At 34.8% G+C, this 17,563-nt stretch overlaps 1 protein-coding gene across 1 annotated transcript in view; it reads right to left on the bottom strand.

Annotated features, from left to right (window-relative positions):
• The window catches only part of CAMKMT (calmodulin-lysine N-methyltransferase), a 477,469-nt gene that overhangs the window by 45,633 nt on the left and 414,273 nt on the right, over positions 1-17,563 (bottom strand). The window contains 1 exon segment of the mRNA XM_044659467.1: positions 9,877-9,943. Within this exon segment, the coding sequence (XP_044515402.1) occupies positions 9,877-9,943 (67 nt within the window).

Genomic DNA, 17,563 nt, shown 5'->3' with positions numbered 1-17,563 from the left:
AGGATGAAGAAGGGCTAGGGCTGAAAGAAAATTCACTATAAATAATTGCAAATTAGATAAACTACATACATACAATTAATTGACTGTGTGTAATTTGCTTTCCTTTTCTGGAGGTTTATGATGCCTGAAAAATAAACAGAATAAGTAGGCAGAATTGGTTTTAATGGATAGAAGGCTGGGCCTTTTAAATCAATTAAGTGCTAGTGAGTTTAATGAAAAACTCCCAGAGAGTATTCTACTTTATCACTTGTATGTTCCTGGCTTGACCTTGAGACTAACTCTTAACCTTTGACCCTGTGTGACTTTGACAACTGTCATGAAACTGTAAAGAAAAAGTGATTCAGAGTTCAAAAGTGAGATTCAAATGTCACCTGACATTTGGCCCACCTTGTCTTAGTGACCTACATATCCTACCCTGGGTAAGGAGGATTGGTAAAGAATTTTGAGATCCTTGAATGAAAGGTACTAATTATTTTACTAATTATATTTTCCATCTCAGATTTCTCTGATTCTATGATCATGACAGCTGATTAACTTACATAGTACCAAAACAAAGTAATAACAAAGATCGTAACTAATGGATTATAAATTGCAGCCATGTATCCTTTGGGTCCTAAATCAGTAAATTAACAAACATTTTCATTCTTCACATAAATTTAAGGTATGTTCATGTCCAATCCCCGGTGAACTGGCAATCTTTTATTTCCTACCAAGTCCGAAGTAGCTTTCCCAGATTAAGAAAAGATGTTCTGAGCTTTGGCAGGGACGGAAGTTTAAAGGGATCCCTCTCCAAGAGTGTTTAGTTACAAGATATGAATTTCAATTTTAGTTTTCAGTGGGCTAAGCCACATATTGAGAAACTTCTTTGGAAAGTAATTCGCCATTAGATTGCATGTAGTTTCTTTACAATTTAAATGTCTAAATGTAGGACTTTCCTCCCAGTCAATGGCAGTTGTTTGCTGAATTTTCCAGGCTTGGGAGTTCTGGCAGTTGGACTTGGCTGTCTGTGACCACTTCTGCCCTATTTTGAGTAAGTGTGAGGCCTGCACCAAGAAGAACATATTAGGAACTAAGAATCAGCATGTCAAAAGACTCACTATAACTGAGTTTTTGAGGAAAAGATCCTATTTATTCACTATAGGCAAAGGGAATCACAAAGGAGACAGTGCTCAGAGGAACATGGGGTGAAATAAAATGGAGGAGTACTATAGAAACAGATCATTCTGGGTGGTTGACATTGGTACTTAGAAGTGTCCATTATGAGCTATAAGTGAGTGCATACAGGCAGGATGTGAGGAATAGGAAGCCAGCCTTGAAGCCAAGGGAGAAAATGAGTTCAAATACCTCCTCTGCTATAATCTTGGTATGGTCTTGGGTAAATCTAAACTCTAGTTGCTCAGGTAACTCTCTCTAACACTAAGTTGAAGAGAGGGTGCTGATTTGGGTTGATAAAAGGAGTTTCCTATACCAAGGAGATCACAGTTCAGTCATCATCTATATAACTAAAGGATTTTTTAGAGGCCATTGAGCCCAATTCACAAGCTATATAACAGAAATAATTATCATTTGTTTAATAGTTACTATGTGCCAAGCACTCTGCTACGTACTTTATAATTTATAAATTTGTAATTTTATAAATGTTTAATTTATAAAAATGAGGTAATTGTTATCTCATTTGAACCTCATGACAACCTCATGAGGTTAGTGCTATTATTATCTTCTTTCTATAATTGAGGAGACTGAGGCAAAAAGAGGTTAAGTGACTTACCCAGGGTCACACAGCTAATATATGTCTGAGCCTGGAGTTTAACTCAGGTCTACATGGCTCCACTGTGACATCAAGCTGCCCCTTTACAAATCAAGAATCCAAGGCCCAGAGAGTTCAAGTGACTTGCCTTGAGACACACTAATAACAAGCAGCAAAGAATGAATCTGAACTCTGGTCTTTTGGCTTCACCTCCAGTGCTCTTCTCACTATACCACATTGCCTCTTCTAGGAGAAGCCAAGGAGAAGTAGCATCAGAATAAATTAGTTTTCAATATCTACCAGAAGTTTGACCCTGGATAAGTAATCTCTCTAAGCCTCAGTTTCCTCATCTGTAAAATGGCAATAATAATACCTATTTCACAAAGTTATGATTAAAAGAAGAACTTTGCAAACACTAACAAACTATATATAACAGTTAGTATTATCCAGAGCTTGAGATGTATTCAAAACAGACACCTGTATCTCTTTTATAACAGAAAAAGGAAATGCAAACATTTAAAATAGAAAAAAACTGGTTAATATCCTTGTGGGAACTTCTCCTGTAAAAAGACTGAAGATCAGGCATGATTTCCTGCCCTTTTATTAATAAACCTGGCAATTTAATAATTATTATGTTAGTGACAAAAGCACAGAGTAGTTTTGTATCCCATATCCAAGATAACAACTGAAGAAAGAATTGCTTCATCAAGAATTTCATTCTTACAATTTGGCTATGATATAGTTTCACATATGGGTTTTAAAACTAGGAACCACAATTGGTAAAATTAACATGGGTTCATTATAGTAAAAAAAAATGTCTCCAAAGAGAGTCCTCAACTCCTTTATCTTCATTGGCTGCAACTCCCTTCCTCCTCCCAACAACCCAAAGGAAAGATTACTAGTTAGTCTCATCACCAGCACGTCCATAGGTCACAATGCATAAGTTTGTGGCTGAAGAGAAGCTCATCCTGAAATTCAGCCACTAATCTAATAAAATACAACTGCTGTTTACCTCTTCAGAAAGCTTGATTTATCTCCTTTGCTCTTAAAAAACTGGGTCCCATAAGCTTTATTAGAGTTGTGACTCCAAAATAAATCCAGGTACAAATCTCCACAACTATAAGCCCTAGGAACAAATGTATGACCACTATGGAGGACATAAAGAAGATGTAGACATCACCTTTGGCAACTCATAATTTAGCTGAGGACACAACACAATTCAACAAATGTTTATTAAGTGCCTATAAGAGTAAGGCACTGGGTTTTAGGATACAAGGGCAAAACAAAACAAAACAAAAAGCTTCTTGGCTTGAAGGACCTTATGTTTTAATTTAAAATACATGCACAGATATAAACAATAACATTAACAGAAAAAAATTAAATTTAATACTTTCAATTTGTAATTAAATATTGTAATACCTATAATACAGGTTCCATATGTTATGGATTTTAGGGAAAGGAGAGATAAGTGGGGGCTGTGGTAGTAACAGAAGGCTTCATTGGGGAGGTAAGACCTGAGCTGGACCATGGAAGATGGATTTGGATAGGGACTGTCTTTTACTTTCCTTTATATCACTAACACTTGGCAGAGTACTTGACACCTAGGAGATATTTAATTAATTCTTGTTGACTTGACCATTCTTCTTTGAAGTTCTACATTAATTATGTAATTATAACTTGTGCATACTCACTATTCATCTTCTTATTTCCCCCTGGGTGATATTCATTTTCAATTCTTTAAGGGTTGTAGTGTGCTCCTCTCTTATAGATATATACAACATGTTTAGAATGCTGGCATTAAAACCATAGACTTTTGTTTCCATAGGAAGCTTGGTGTCAAAAGAAACTGACATTTATTAAAGGCAGAAGATCTGTTCTCCTTCTCCTTAATCCTGAGCCCAAGTCATTGTCCATTTGTACTGTTTGCCTGGATACCATGTTGATGGCCAAGCTCTGTAGATTGTCCTTTTGATTACATGTCAAAATTTGGCAAAAGGCATTCTTCTTCCATTTGGTCTTTCCTGGGTAGATGATCAGGGCAAATTATAAATGGTTATAGATCTTTTCCAAGAGGCTCTGCAATGTTTCTTGGCTTAATACAACCAGAACAATGCCATCAACAAATGGAAACTTCCTATTCCTCTTCAATTTGGACTCTGTCATGAATCTCTTCCATCATGGGGATAAAACACTTTGGTGAATATGTATTTTCCTATTTTATGACTTGTCTGTTATCAGGGGATTGCTCAACAGATATTTCATTGTTATGTTTTTCAAAGAATTTTGAATAATTATGAAAACTGGATGGGAGATATCTCGTTAGAAGAGAGGTTTAAAGTCTGTATTTTGCTCTATTGAACCAAATGTTTTCTAATCAACAAATGTGCACAATATGATCCTGTACTCTCTAGATTTCTGTCAATTGTAAAATGGTGATATGGTTCACTGATGAATATTGTTTGCAAAGACTTTCTTGTAATTTACTAATTAATATCTTCACTGAGAATGATTTATTTGTTTATGGGTTTTATACACATATTATTTAGATAGGAGAGTAGGCTTATAGGCTGATAGCTTCTGATGTTCTCTCAAGTTCCCTTTTTCGGTAATAATAAAATTTGAGATTTTCTTCTCCTAGACCATTAATGTCTCCCCCTCCTTCAAATACTTTGGGAAACCATATCTCAATTTTCTTGCAAATGTACTGCTCTTAGCATAGATTACCTCTGTATCATGATGTAGGGGGTGTGGTAGAATAAGTTACAACAGGCTCACAAGAGCCAGCTGTTAAATTTTCAGCGTGAGCATTTACATTTCAGAATTTTCAAATGCTACAAATCATATCTTGATTAGTTTTATTGATTTTCTAGACTTAAGAAAGTAATGATAACAGGAAAATGTTAAGAATGCAGATTAACACTACTAATTAGAGAAATGCAAATGAAAACAAGTCTGAGATGCCACCTCACATCTATCAAATTGGCCAATATGACAGAAAAGGAAAATGACAAATATTAGAGGGGATGTAGAAAAATTGGGATACTAATACACTGCTGGTGGAGCTGTGAACAGATCTAAACATTCTGGAGAGCAATTTGGAACTGTGCAGAAAGGGCTATAAAATTGTGCATACACTTTGACTTAGCAATACCACTATAGGTCCATATCCAAAATTTTTTTTAAAGGAAAAGGACCTATATGGGCCAAAATATTTATAACAGCGCTTCTTGTGGTGGCAAAGAAGTGGAAACTGAGGAGATATTTATCAATTGGTAAATGGCTAAACAAATTGTGGTCTATGATAGTGATGTAATATTTTTGTGCTATAAGAAATGAGGAGTAAAATTTATTTCAGAAAACCTAGGAAGACTTATATGAATTGATGCAAAGTAAAGTGAATAGAACCAGAAGTACATAGTACACAGTAAGAGCAATGTTGTATAAGGATCTATTGTAAATGGATTAGTTATTTACAGCAATATTAAGATCCAAGAAAATTTCAAAAGACTTATATTATCCACCTCCAGAGGAGAAAAAAAAACTGATGGCGTCTGAATGCAGATACTTTTAAAACTTTCTTTTTTTTCTTGGGTTTCTCTGTGTTTTCTTCTGCTCATGATTAATATGAAGATATGTTTTGCATGACTACACATGTATAATCTATATCAAATTGCTTGGTTTCTCAAGGAATGAGGAGATATGGGAGGGAAAGAATTTGGAGCTCAAAATTTTTAAAAATGAACATTAAAACTTATTTTTACATATAATTAGAAAAAATAAAAATTAAAAATTAACAAAAAAGAATACAGATTAAGCATTCAAGTTTGTTCCGTGTACATTTTTTTCCAGTGAGCTCAAAACATTTACCAGGACCCCTCTGGTGTGGTGACTCTTCTCTTTGATAGTAAAAACAGTTGGATTAAAAAAAATTCTAGCATATCTTTTCTTTTTTTCTTCTTCTTTTTGTTTTCTGCATAATAATAAATGCTTGTTGGCTTCTTTCATTTCTCTCTTAAATGCTCTTAGGTGATTTTAATTAGTTGGCTCTGGTATTTTTCTCTATTGCAGTTAAATACTTTTTCATAATCAACAAAGCCACAATACAATTATCTATATATCTCAGTCAAATGTATCCCTATGAAGATGTAGTATGTTATAGGAAATCGATTTATAGAATCTCTTAAGGCATTCTTTTTTTTTTTAACCCTTAATTTTTGGTGTATTGTCTTATAGGTGGAAGAGTGGTAAGGGTGGGCAATGGGGGTCAAGTGACTTGCCCAGGGTCACACAGCTGGGAAGTGGCTGAGGCCGGGTTTGAACCTAGGACCTCCTGTCTCTAGGCCTGACTCTCACTCCACTGAGCTACCCAGCTGCCCCTCTTAAGGCATTCTTAATACTAAGCTTCTCATAATGCAGTTGGTTATACTCATTTTTTGACTATCATATCACACTCATGACTTATATTAAGCTTGCAGTCCACTTCAAATCTCTAAATCTTTTTTTCAGATGAAGTACTATTTAGCTATGTCTCCCCTATCTTATACATTTATACTGTTTTTAAAAACCTAAGTACAAGACTATATTTCTTCTTGATTTAATGTTATTAGGGGTATCCCATTATTTTATCCAACTGAGATGTTTTGGGACCTTAATCCTGCCATCCAACATGTCAGCTGATTTACCTTACTTGATAACCATACTACCCTTTATCTGAAAACTGGCAAACATTTAAAATAGCACAAGGCCAAACAGAGATTCTTACAGAGCCCCACTACTCTTTGGATCAGGTTATTCAACCAATTCTTAATCTGCCCAAGTGGTCATCTCATCCATAACAATTGAAAAAGAGGCTTCTCCAATTTTTTCTCTAAAATCTAGATAAACTATATAACAACAATAACACCCATGACTGTTCTCTAGACAATAAGATTAAATCAATAGGCTACAGTCAGAGGCTATTGGATCTTGAAAGCCTGCTACTGGATCCTATAAGCTCTACTTTGTTTGACTAACATATTTCCTGATTGTTTCTCAACATGTGTACTGAAACCCTACTGAAAACCAGTTCTTTACTAGAAGAGAATAACATAATCTAAGCATCATAGCAACAGAGACCAAGGAACAATCTCAAGTTGCTTATTTAGATTTGAAGATTATATTATGAAGGCTGGAAAGTTATAATGAATTTCATATTCACTTGTGAATTTCTAATGGTTTATCTCACCACCATCAATAAGACATTTCTTACATTTCATGTGTAAGTTTTATAGAAAGATTCATTTTTTAAATAGCACATTAAATAATTTAAATGGGCACTCATCTTCCCGAGTTAAAATCTAGTCTCACACACTTACTAGCTGTTTGTGACTCTGGGCACACCACTTTACCCTGTTTGCCTCAGTATCCTCATCTGTTAAATGAGTTAGAGAAAGAAATGGCAAACCCTCCAGGATCTTTGCCAAGAAAATCCCAAATGGGGTCACGCAGAGTCAGACATGACTGAAAAATGACTGAACAACAACAACAAAAATAGGCACTAGGTCAGATTGATTTCATGAAAGGAGCAAAAGGTAGCTGATAACTAGGGTTAAATAGCAAAGGATATTCAGTGATCTGGAAAGACTTGATATATAAGTGCCATAAGCTTTGGGTTCCTTAAGAACAAAAAGGCTCTTGGGAGACATTTTAAGGCAGGTAAGCATTTGACTTTCTAGTCTGTAAGTTGTTAACTATCTCTGTATATGTCACTTCCTTTACTGGCTATCTTTAATAGATATCTTATATAGTTTCTTGTTTACCTTGTCCTATGGTGAAATGCTTTGTGCATAGTAGCATGATATAAATACTGGCTGAATGAACATATTTGAGCAATAGCCTTCATGTTTAAGGGCACAGATACATTTAAAGATAACATGGGGTTAAAACAGGGTAGGGACATCTAGCCAGTTTTTGGTGAATGGGAAGAAGTTACTTTGGAAAAAGATGGTTATTAGAGAAGGGTCCTGTTATGATATATGGAGGAAGTGAGAAATTGTAAGAGATGCTAACAGTTAAGGCAGGGATCCTTCTCTATTTAATGAGTATAATATGAATAAAAATATTATCCACAGAAAGTTCGTTCATTCTATTGTAGAAATAGTATTTCTTATGTTTATGTTTCTGGCATCACAATTTTATTTTCCTCTTGTTCTTCTTCTTTATGGGTGCAGTTATAGGAGACATTTTTCACCATCACAAACCTCCCATGTCAAGCTTTGAAGTATTTTTTAATAGCAGAAATATATGGCTCACATGTGGGCTTTGTAGCTATGGTAAATACCTCTTAGTAATTTGTAGCTGCTGTTATTTCGTACCTCCAATTTGGAGGAGGAATTCTACAGATGTATTGGGGCACTAAAAAAGAACACTATACTATATCTTAGCTCTTTTTTAAAATGTTTCCTTTCATTCTTCTCTCATAGAACTAATGCTTTCATCTTATCATCCTGGATATGGGTGTGAAAGCAGTGGTTATGAGGGTAAGGCAGACATTACAACAACAGTAGGCAGCTTCCTCTTAGCTTCTTGAAGGTTAAGTGGTCAAGTATCTTCTTAATATAAGATCAGGGCACTTGAGGGCCTGATTCATCCATCTATTTTCTGGGCAAGTGCCTTAGTAGAGTCTGGACAAAAAGCTTTCCGAGGTTAAGAGAGAAGAAACTGACCATGATTAATATGGGAGAAGGGAGGAAAGTCATCATCATGGAGGGCCCTAGGTAGTACAATATATGTATATAGGTTTATGTAGCCTTCTGTCTCAGAAGTGTGTCTTCAGAAATGGCATGCTAAAGACCAGAAAAGTTCATATTTTGAGCATTTTAGATGTGCTCTGGGTTGAGTCACCACATTTCATTTTTTTATGTGATTTAATTATTTTATGCAGAAAATGCTCTTGCACTTACCAAGTTAAACACTTGACATTTTTATCCCTTAAAATGCAACATTTTAGAAGTCTAGATATGTTTATTAATTAGTGATTATTAACACCCAGTAAACAACATTATGCCTTGTAAAAACACAATCTTTCTTCACAGCATGGAGCTGAAATCTATTATTCACTGATTCCATATGCTGAAATTCACTCAAATGGTCACAAATGACCTTAAGCATTAGATAAATGTAAATGAGGACAATGTAGAAAATGTGCTTTTGATTGATAACTAAAAGACCAGGTTTGAAATCATGACAAAAGATGAAGTCCCATACAAAAGTGTATGGTAATCTCCACTCTGTAGTCAGCACTGTCTTATAAATGAAGGGAATATATAGCTAAGGGTTGACCTTCCCTCTTTTCTCTAGTCCAAGCTTAAGGCTACAGGGATATATTATTGGTCTTTTTCAATTTTGTATAGAATAATGAGAAATATTGCACATTCCAGTCAATCTACTCTAAGTATCATAATAGAGGAGACATTTTTAAAGCCACAGACTATATTTACCCACTTATGAGTAAGAGTCATTGCTACTTCCCATTAGTCTGATATTGTCAATCATTTCAGCTTTTAAGCACGGTTAGCTTAAACCAACCCATTTTCTACAGAAGAAAGAAAAGCATTCTGGACATAGAGGAAACTCAAAATGTCAAATGTTGGAAGATTCACGTGTGGCTAAAAAACAAATAACCCAACAAAAGCTGGAAATGATGCCTATGGTAAAAATGCATCAACAGGCATTTTACATTATACTAGTCTATTTTGGATTCCATAACTGATTGTTTCCGTGATCTATTTTTTTATGAAAATAATGTGCAAAAATATCTCTCTCCATATACATACATATACACATGTGTATGTGTGTACATATACATATATGCATATTTATTTATTTATATGTATCAGTGGACTCTTGCCAAGAATAAATATTTTTACTCATTCAGGTCAAAATTTGAAAGAAATCTATCTTGTCTTCTTAAACATCATGAAGAATTTCATTCATAAAAAAAAAATCACCAACTAAGCTTCCTATCCCTTAATTTAGTATAATCTCAGCCCACAGAGTTCCCAATACAGTTCTGTTCACTAATTCACCCATCCACAACACCAAAACAAACAGAATACATTGGAATGTTTTCACAATTAAAAGTATCTTACCAGCTTGATATTGCTTGAGTTTTAAACACACCTTCCTTCTGGTTTCTTGCGATGATATCATTCACATCTACAGGATACAGTTAAGAATAATATGTAGAGTAATGGTTACCTGTATTTATATCTCTTTTTACTTCAAAGGAGATGACTTCAACAGTGTGAGTCTTCTCTCCACCAATACGGCCTGCAACCTTGCCACACCTAAGTAGACTTGCCTTCAAATTAAAAATTTTTAATCACTTGACCAACTTCTAGTGTTTCCCTCCCTAGCTAGTCTAGTCTTAGAATGATATTACATTATTAAAACACTAATCAAAGTTTGTCTAAGTTGATAGAAATTATCAGTTGTAAAAAACTACTGGTAAAGTTTTTTAGAATCTGGGGTTAGTTCCATGCATGCCAGGAGGAGAATGAAATTCTTTTCACCCTTTAGTAAATTATCTTTATAAGTTTTTTGATTTAGAAATATTAATTGCTGTACGGCCAAGCTTTTGGGATATATATCCTTATACATATGCATAGAAAAAATATATACATACATACGTATATATACTCGTAAAGACAAAAATGTGTATTTTATGGCATCTTCTAAGGGGCAACATGAGATAGTAGAAAGAATAATGGAGTAGAAATCAAAAGGCCTGAATTATAGTTGACATAGATCTCTTCTTACTTCCATACAATACTGGCCAAGTTGCTTCTTGTCTCTGGGCCTCAGCTTCATTATCTGTAAAATGAGGAAATTATACTGATTGCTCTCTAAAGCCCTTTTTCTAATATTTTGTGATTACCTTATTTCTCTTAATTGACCTCTCTCATGTTGTGTGCACAGAATATGGGGGCGGGGGTGGGGAGAGACGTGTATCTACATAGCTTTCCTCCCCAAGTTTTTATTCCTTTGTCCTTTTTCGTCTTCTATTCTGGGTTGAAAATTATTCTACTTCCCTCACAGCTTCCAGGGGCTTAAAGGGGATAACACCACAGATGTACCACAAGGACTATAGCTCGGCAAAGAGACTTGGGTCACTGATGGTATGGAAACATCTTTCCTCTGTTCTCACCCCAGCAGTTAATGCAACTCCTGCTCACTCACAGGAACGATGAGCGCAAGTGGAGACTATCGTACAGTCAGGCCTCATATAGACACTAAACAGGCTTACGGGCACTCCTGATGTAGCTGCTGCCTTTCTGAAGAAGTGGGGCAGGGGGACAGACTTCTCCAAAGCTTGATTCTTGGTTTCTAAGGAGTCAGGTCTAACTCCTTTAACTAGATAAAAGAATTTCCTAGAGTTCAGTGCAGAATAATAGTTGCTGGAGGAAATTAGAACTCTAGTGAAAGGTATCACAGGCCCAATTTTACATAAATAAGTAAACTGAAGCAAACAAGGCTCAAATGATATTACCTGAAAGCCCAAAGAGGCAGAAACATGAAGAGAACTCAGATTACCTGAGCTGCTCTAAGTATAAGACTGCCACAATCGCCCAGCAAGAAGAGAGCCACGGGAATCTCAAACCCATGTCTCTGCTTGAACCACCACGCACACTTCCTTGTCTGAATGAATGAGCAGGTACTGTGATAGCTTTTCTCCTCAGGAGTAGGTAGAGAAAAGTAATTAGGTCTCCTAATGAAGGGCTTTGTTGAGGTTTACAAAAGTGCTATAATGCAGATTTTTTTTTCCAGGGTGAACTTTCCTGTATGCAAATTAAATACCGTTAAATTACATTCATTAAAAAAAATAAAAGAGACTAATTTGACTACTTGTTTTGATTAACTGAAATGACACAATCGGCCTACAGTTCTGTCTATTTCAGGAATAAAGTATTTCAGGAAAATCTTCTAAATTAAATGTCTTGCAAAAAGGGACAGCTGACATCTTTATTTTTCAAAAAAGAAAATTACTAAAGAGTCAACTGATGACTGTTCCTGATCAACCTCCCCCACACTCTGACCACACCCTACTAAGTGTTTCCATGGAATTCAACAGCATGTTCCAATGTGCAGCATACACCTGTAGAGCAGTATGAGTGCGTGACTAATCTAGCAAGCAAAACATATTATTTTGTTAGGGAAGGTAATACTTCTTACAAAATAGTCACAGTGAAGTTAAATTATATAACTCAGAAACCTATTAATATTTTTTAGTAAACATCTTAACACTATATATTTTTATACAATGTATAAATCCATCACTCCAGGAGTTTGAGGTACAGCAAGTATATGAACGTATATCATAAAAGCAAATTCCTTTTTTATTTTAATAAAATTTTTCATAGCAATGTTTAGGCTGTACTATTTTTAGAACTGGAGGGAATGTCTTTTGTGGTTTAGGAGTATTTTATTTCAAGTGAATGCTAGTGAAAAAATGGCACAACTGTTTTAAAACATTGCCTGAATGGATACATTCTTTTCCCTACTCCTGCCTTACTTAGGTAATTTAGCACAGATTTTGAGGTAGCTCATAGTGAGTCAATATCCACAATGGTTCTTATTCTCCTTACATTACAAAAGAAAGGGACTCAGAGGGTCACAAAATCACAGAATCTCAGGGTCAGAAGGGACCACAGGGGCTATTTTGTCAAGTCCAATACCTGCTTGAATAAAAACCCCCTTTGTAACAAATCCGATATCTATAGCCATCCACCTTTTGCTAGATGGAGTCCACTACCTTCTGCGGTCACACTCTTCCATAGGAGAAGTAGCTAGGAATCTTCCCCTGTCATTTAGACCACAATTGCCTCTGTAACTTCTATCCTTTGCTACTAGCTCTGTCCTCTGGGGTCAAGCCAAGCAAGTCTAATCCCTCTTCCACAGCCTGTAGGGTTTCTCTACTCCAAACTAAACTCCAGTTTTTCATTTGATCCATATGGCATGAACTTGGGACCCTTTTACCCCTGTGCTTGTCCTCTCTGGATATTCTTCAGCTTTTCAGTGCAAATAATTATCCTTTCTATAATGCAGCATTCAGAATAGAACACAATATCAACAATGTGACTAGGTTAGACTATAGTGAGACAGACTATCATCTTTTTTTCTCTGCTCTAGGACTCTATGCCTCTAAGTAAACACACATGAGTCTTTCTGTTTGTTGGGCCCTCCTTGATTTAATAAAATCACAGTTAATATAAAAACCCTAACACCATGCAGCTAAAGAAAAAAAAGATCCCATTCTGATAAAATACCAATAATAATATTGAAAATATTAGGAAAATTCATTGTTATACTCAATGATCATAACACTTTCCATAGACCTCTTATTTCCATATGTTAGTCTGCCTTATATCATGTTTCTTTTTGACTATCATTATAACTATTATTGGTATTTTATATTTGCAATAGCTATTTCAGCCTATAATTGCAATAACTTTGTTGGCTGCCATCTCATACTTAACTCTAAGTGAGTCTAATAATAATAATAATAATAATAATAATAATATTGACAACAACCACCATCATAATGATAATAGCTAACATTTATATAGCATTTACTATATGCCAGGAAATGCTGTTTAGCATTTTACAATTATCATGTCATTTGATCTTCACAACAACACTGGGAGGTAGATGCTATAGTTATTGCCATTTTTCCAGAGGAGAAAACTGAGCTGTTTTTCCAGTGACTTATAGTCTGGTTCTGCTGGCCCCATTATATGACTCATATTTTTGAACCCATGGGGAAGATTTCATATTTGTCCCTATTTAATTTCATTTTATTCCATTTGGGCCAGCATCTTTCATGGTCAAGATATTTTTGGATCCTGAATCTGCTAAATGTAACAATAGTTTCTATTTATGTGTTGTTTAAAGAAATGCAAAATAATATATATGTGTACATATCTGCACACACATTTTCTCATTTATTATACAATGTGTTAGTTATCGCAACATTGCCTCATCTGCAAATTTGATAATATTTAATACGTCAGGGAGAGTATATAATACCACAGGGGCCAAATATTGCCCTCTAAACTGGAACCCAGACTTTTAAAGGATTCATAGAACTATAAGATTTAGCGTTTTAAAAGACTTTAGAGATCATTTATTTCATTCATTTAATAGATAAGGAAACTAAAGCCCACAGAAATCAAGTGACAAGAACACATATTATTAAGTAGTAGAATTGGGATTTGAATGCAAGTCCCCTTGACTCCAAATCCTTGATGCTTTCCACTCTACTGCAAGGTAGGCTAAGGGCTTACAGTGATTTTCAATTAACTAGATATAGTGCAATCATCTTTGATCCTCCTTGTCTAGGTAATATGGAATTCTAGGGTTATATAATATATGCTTAAGGCTAAAAGGAAACAAGCATTCTATCCCCAGATGCTCCTCTTAAAAGGAACACCTGATAGAGACAAGCTCACAATATAGGATTCCAATTTTAATTTTGCCTCTGGTGATTCTTCCTTCAAGATACATTTTCCCCAAATAATAATAACATGTAAAATAAATTTCTATAAGGTCATTTCAAATGCCTATTAAAATTAAATGTAATTTAAGAAAGCATTTTAATGTTTGATACATTAATATATAGTATTACCTAATTTAACATTCAGTAATTCTGACTAACTTAAAATGTTATTCCATTTTTTAATAATCACATTGCAATAATTTCACAATGCAACAATTTCTTGAGTTATTATTTAAAAAAAATAAAATTATATAACTATGAGAATGTAACATGCCATTCATTTTGGTCTGAAGATTAAATGATTAGTCTGTTTCGGGAACTACTTAATGGTTTAATTCTGGGAGACATTTTTATGTGTGTTTATTATTGAATTGAAAAAAGAGAAGGGTCATTGATTCATCAATTCTGTATCTCTGCTTCTATAAAATAAAATAAATTTAACAAGGGCTTTTTAAAAATATGCTTTACAATTTCATAACCTCCTTGAGGCCAGGGGCTGTATTTTACTTGTATTCTCAATGCTTGCTAGAATACACATTATATACAAGTGTACCTAGTATACACTGAATTGTTTTTTTTTAAATTTTTAAACCCTTAACTTCTGTGTATTGGCTCATAGGTGGAAGAGTTGTAAGGGTGGGCAATGGGGGTCAAATGACTTGCCCAGGGTCACACAGCTGGGAAGTGGCTGAGACCAGCTTTGAACTTAGGACCTCCCGTCTCTAGGCCTGACTCTCAATCCACTGAGCTACCCAGCTGCCCCCACACTGAATTGTTTTTTAAAAATTGAATTTCCTAATTTACTTTGAATATATTTTTAAGTTCATTCCTAAGGACATTTCTTCCTTTTGGTTTGACGTTATATCTTACCAAATTGCAGAGTTGTAGTTCAGTAAAATATGTTGTTGAGAATATTTTTGCTAAATCAAGTCTATCTTCCCATTGTCTTTTTTTTAGACAATTAAAGTTTTTAAAATTAAACATGTTGACCCTTTCTTGATTTAATAAAATCACAGTCAATGTGAAAAAAAATTGATGTGCATCTAGAGAAAGAAGATCACATTCTGATAAAATACTAGTAATATTCAAAATACTAAGAAAATGCTTTGTTATAATCAACCATCACAACATTTTGTCTAGACCTCTTATTTCCATATGTGATTCTCCCTTATTTCATGGTGTGTGTGTGTGTATGTGTGTATGTGTTTCCTCTTCAACAAATTAAAAGTTCTTCAACAGCAAGATCTCTCATGCCAAGAAAATCCCATTGGCCACAGTAGATCTTTAATGAATGTTGGTGGAAGGAACAAATTATGATTATGTTGAACTGTTGTTAACTTAATTTCACTAATGTAACTAATAACTAGAAGTTAGGAATGTTTAGCACAGATATGAGAAGACTTGGCGGGTGGGGTGGTACCTGATAGTCGTCTTCACATAAATGATTGTCTGAAGTTGATTTGTCTTATGAAGTAGGGTTAGTTGGAAAATTACAAGGATGCAGATTTTTTGGCTCATTTTTGGGAGAGACTTTCTATGAGAAATATCCAACAATAAAATATGTTACTTCATAGAAAGATGAGTTTTTTGTGCCCAGAAATGTTTAAGCAGAGATAGAATGACCTGTAGTATTACAGAATGGATTCCAAAACAGAGTAGAATGTTGGACTCCACGACTTCTATGTTCACAAATCCAATATTCTATGATTCTAAAACAAGTTCTAGGAGAAGAAATTGTTCAAAATGAGACTACACAATGTCAGAAACTCTGGCAGGACAAGCAACTGCTCCTCACACTGCTCCTACCACAGAGATGACAATCTTTAATGCTTTGGCAGTTGTTTATCAACATCAATGCACCTACTCTTCCAAGTACTGTGCATCTTAATAAATGTTTGCTATACTGATGAAATCTGCACACTTCTCCTGTTATTTGGACTTCTTGGCTCCTCTATAGACTTTCTTGTCTATTGCATTGCATCTGGCTAAGGTAAAACAATGAATATCTAAAGAACAGATCGTGCTGTAAAACTGGCTGCCCAACTGATTTATTTAATTAAATGAATTTTTCATTAGGAGTTGTTAACTCTTTAAGGTGATGACCATAAGATTTGGAGTTAGAAGGGGCCCTAAATATCATCTAGTCCAAACCATCATTATATAGATGAAGAGAGAAAGGGAGGCATAGAGAGGTTGGAACTTATGTAAGTTCATATAGATAGTAATTATTTGAGTTGGGATTGGAATCTGGGTCCTTCAAGTTCAAACTCAGTGCTCTTCCTAGTATATCTTGTTAAATTTTACTGAGCACCCATCATTGTTCGTTATTAGCCACTAGCTAGAACAGTTCATTCAATAAATATTTATTGATTATATACTATGTATAAAGAATGCCAAGTTCATCCATAATACATTTAAAGGGCTATGTAAGCTTGCAGTAACATCACAGAAATGGAAATGAGCAGAAGATAATGATCCCAAGTTCAGGTTCTGGTAAGTATCATGAATCTATAAAAATTCAATAATCTTTTAAATTAGGCTTTGTGTTAGGTTAAATAATGTTAGGTGGGTAATACTAGAATTTAAATCTAGGCACTATCTCTTTGTAAATGAAATATGCTGATTTTTAAATATTTATTTTCCCAATTACATGCAATATTTAACATATATTTTCCCAAATTATAAGATACAAGTTGTCGCCTTCCTTCTCTTTCACCTCTCCCTGAGATGGTTAGCAATTTGATCTGGGTTATTAAATATGCAAAATATGAAATATGTTGATTCTTACAGACCATAGGATTCATTACCTGGAAGTTACATAAGTTAATAAATATCTGGAACAGGGTCATTCTAGAAGTGTAATGCCAAGGAATATGGTATTTGGATTTGAATAATACCCAGAGTGATCCATGGCATGGGTGCCAGCATTCCAAAGCTGATGCTCAAAGCTGTGGAGGGCTCATTAATTCTAGGTACTAGATACTTCTACGTTATTCTTTCTCAGAAACTTCCAGTGGTTCCCCCACCCTAATCAAAATGGGAAAAAATACTCATAGTCTTTAAATCATGAAAGCCAGAACAGTAGAGGAATAATACCAGAAATTTCTCAGACAGGCTCTGCTTGCTTGGCTTCTTTTTCTCATTTTATGTTCTACCAAAGATTCTATTCAGCAAACATTTATCAGATGCTGACTGCATTCAAAAGAGTTCCCTAGGTGCCAAGGACACAAAGAAATAAAAGTTCTTGTCCTCAAGGAGCTTATAAATTTCTGAGGGAATGG

This window comes from Gracilinanus agilis, chromosome 2 (genome assembly GCF_016433145.1).
Source record: "Gracilinanus agilis isolate LMUSP501 chromosome 2, AgileGrace, whole genome shotgun sequence".
NCBI lineage: Eukaryota > Metazoa > Chordata > Mammalia > Didelphimorphia > Didelphidae > Gracilinanus > Gracilinanus agilis.
Note: the sequence above shows the minus strand (reverse complement) of the source record. Positions and strands in the feature narration are given on the sequence as shown.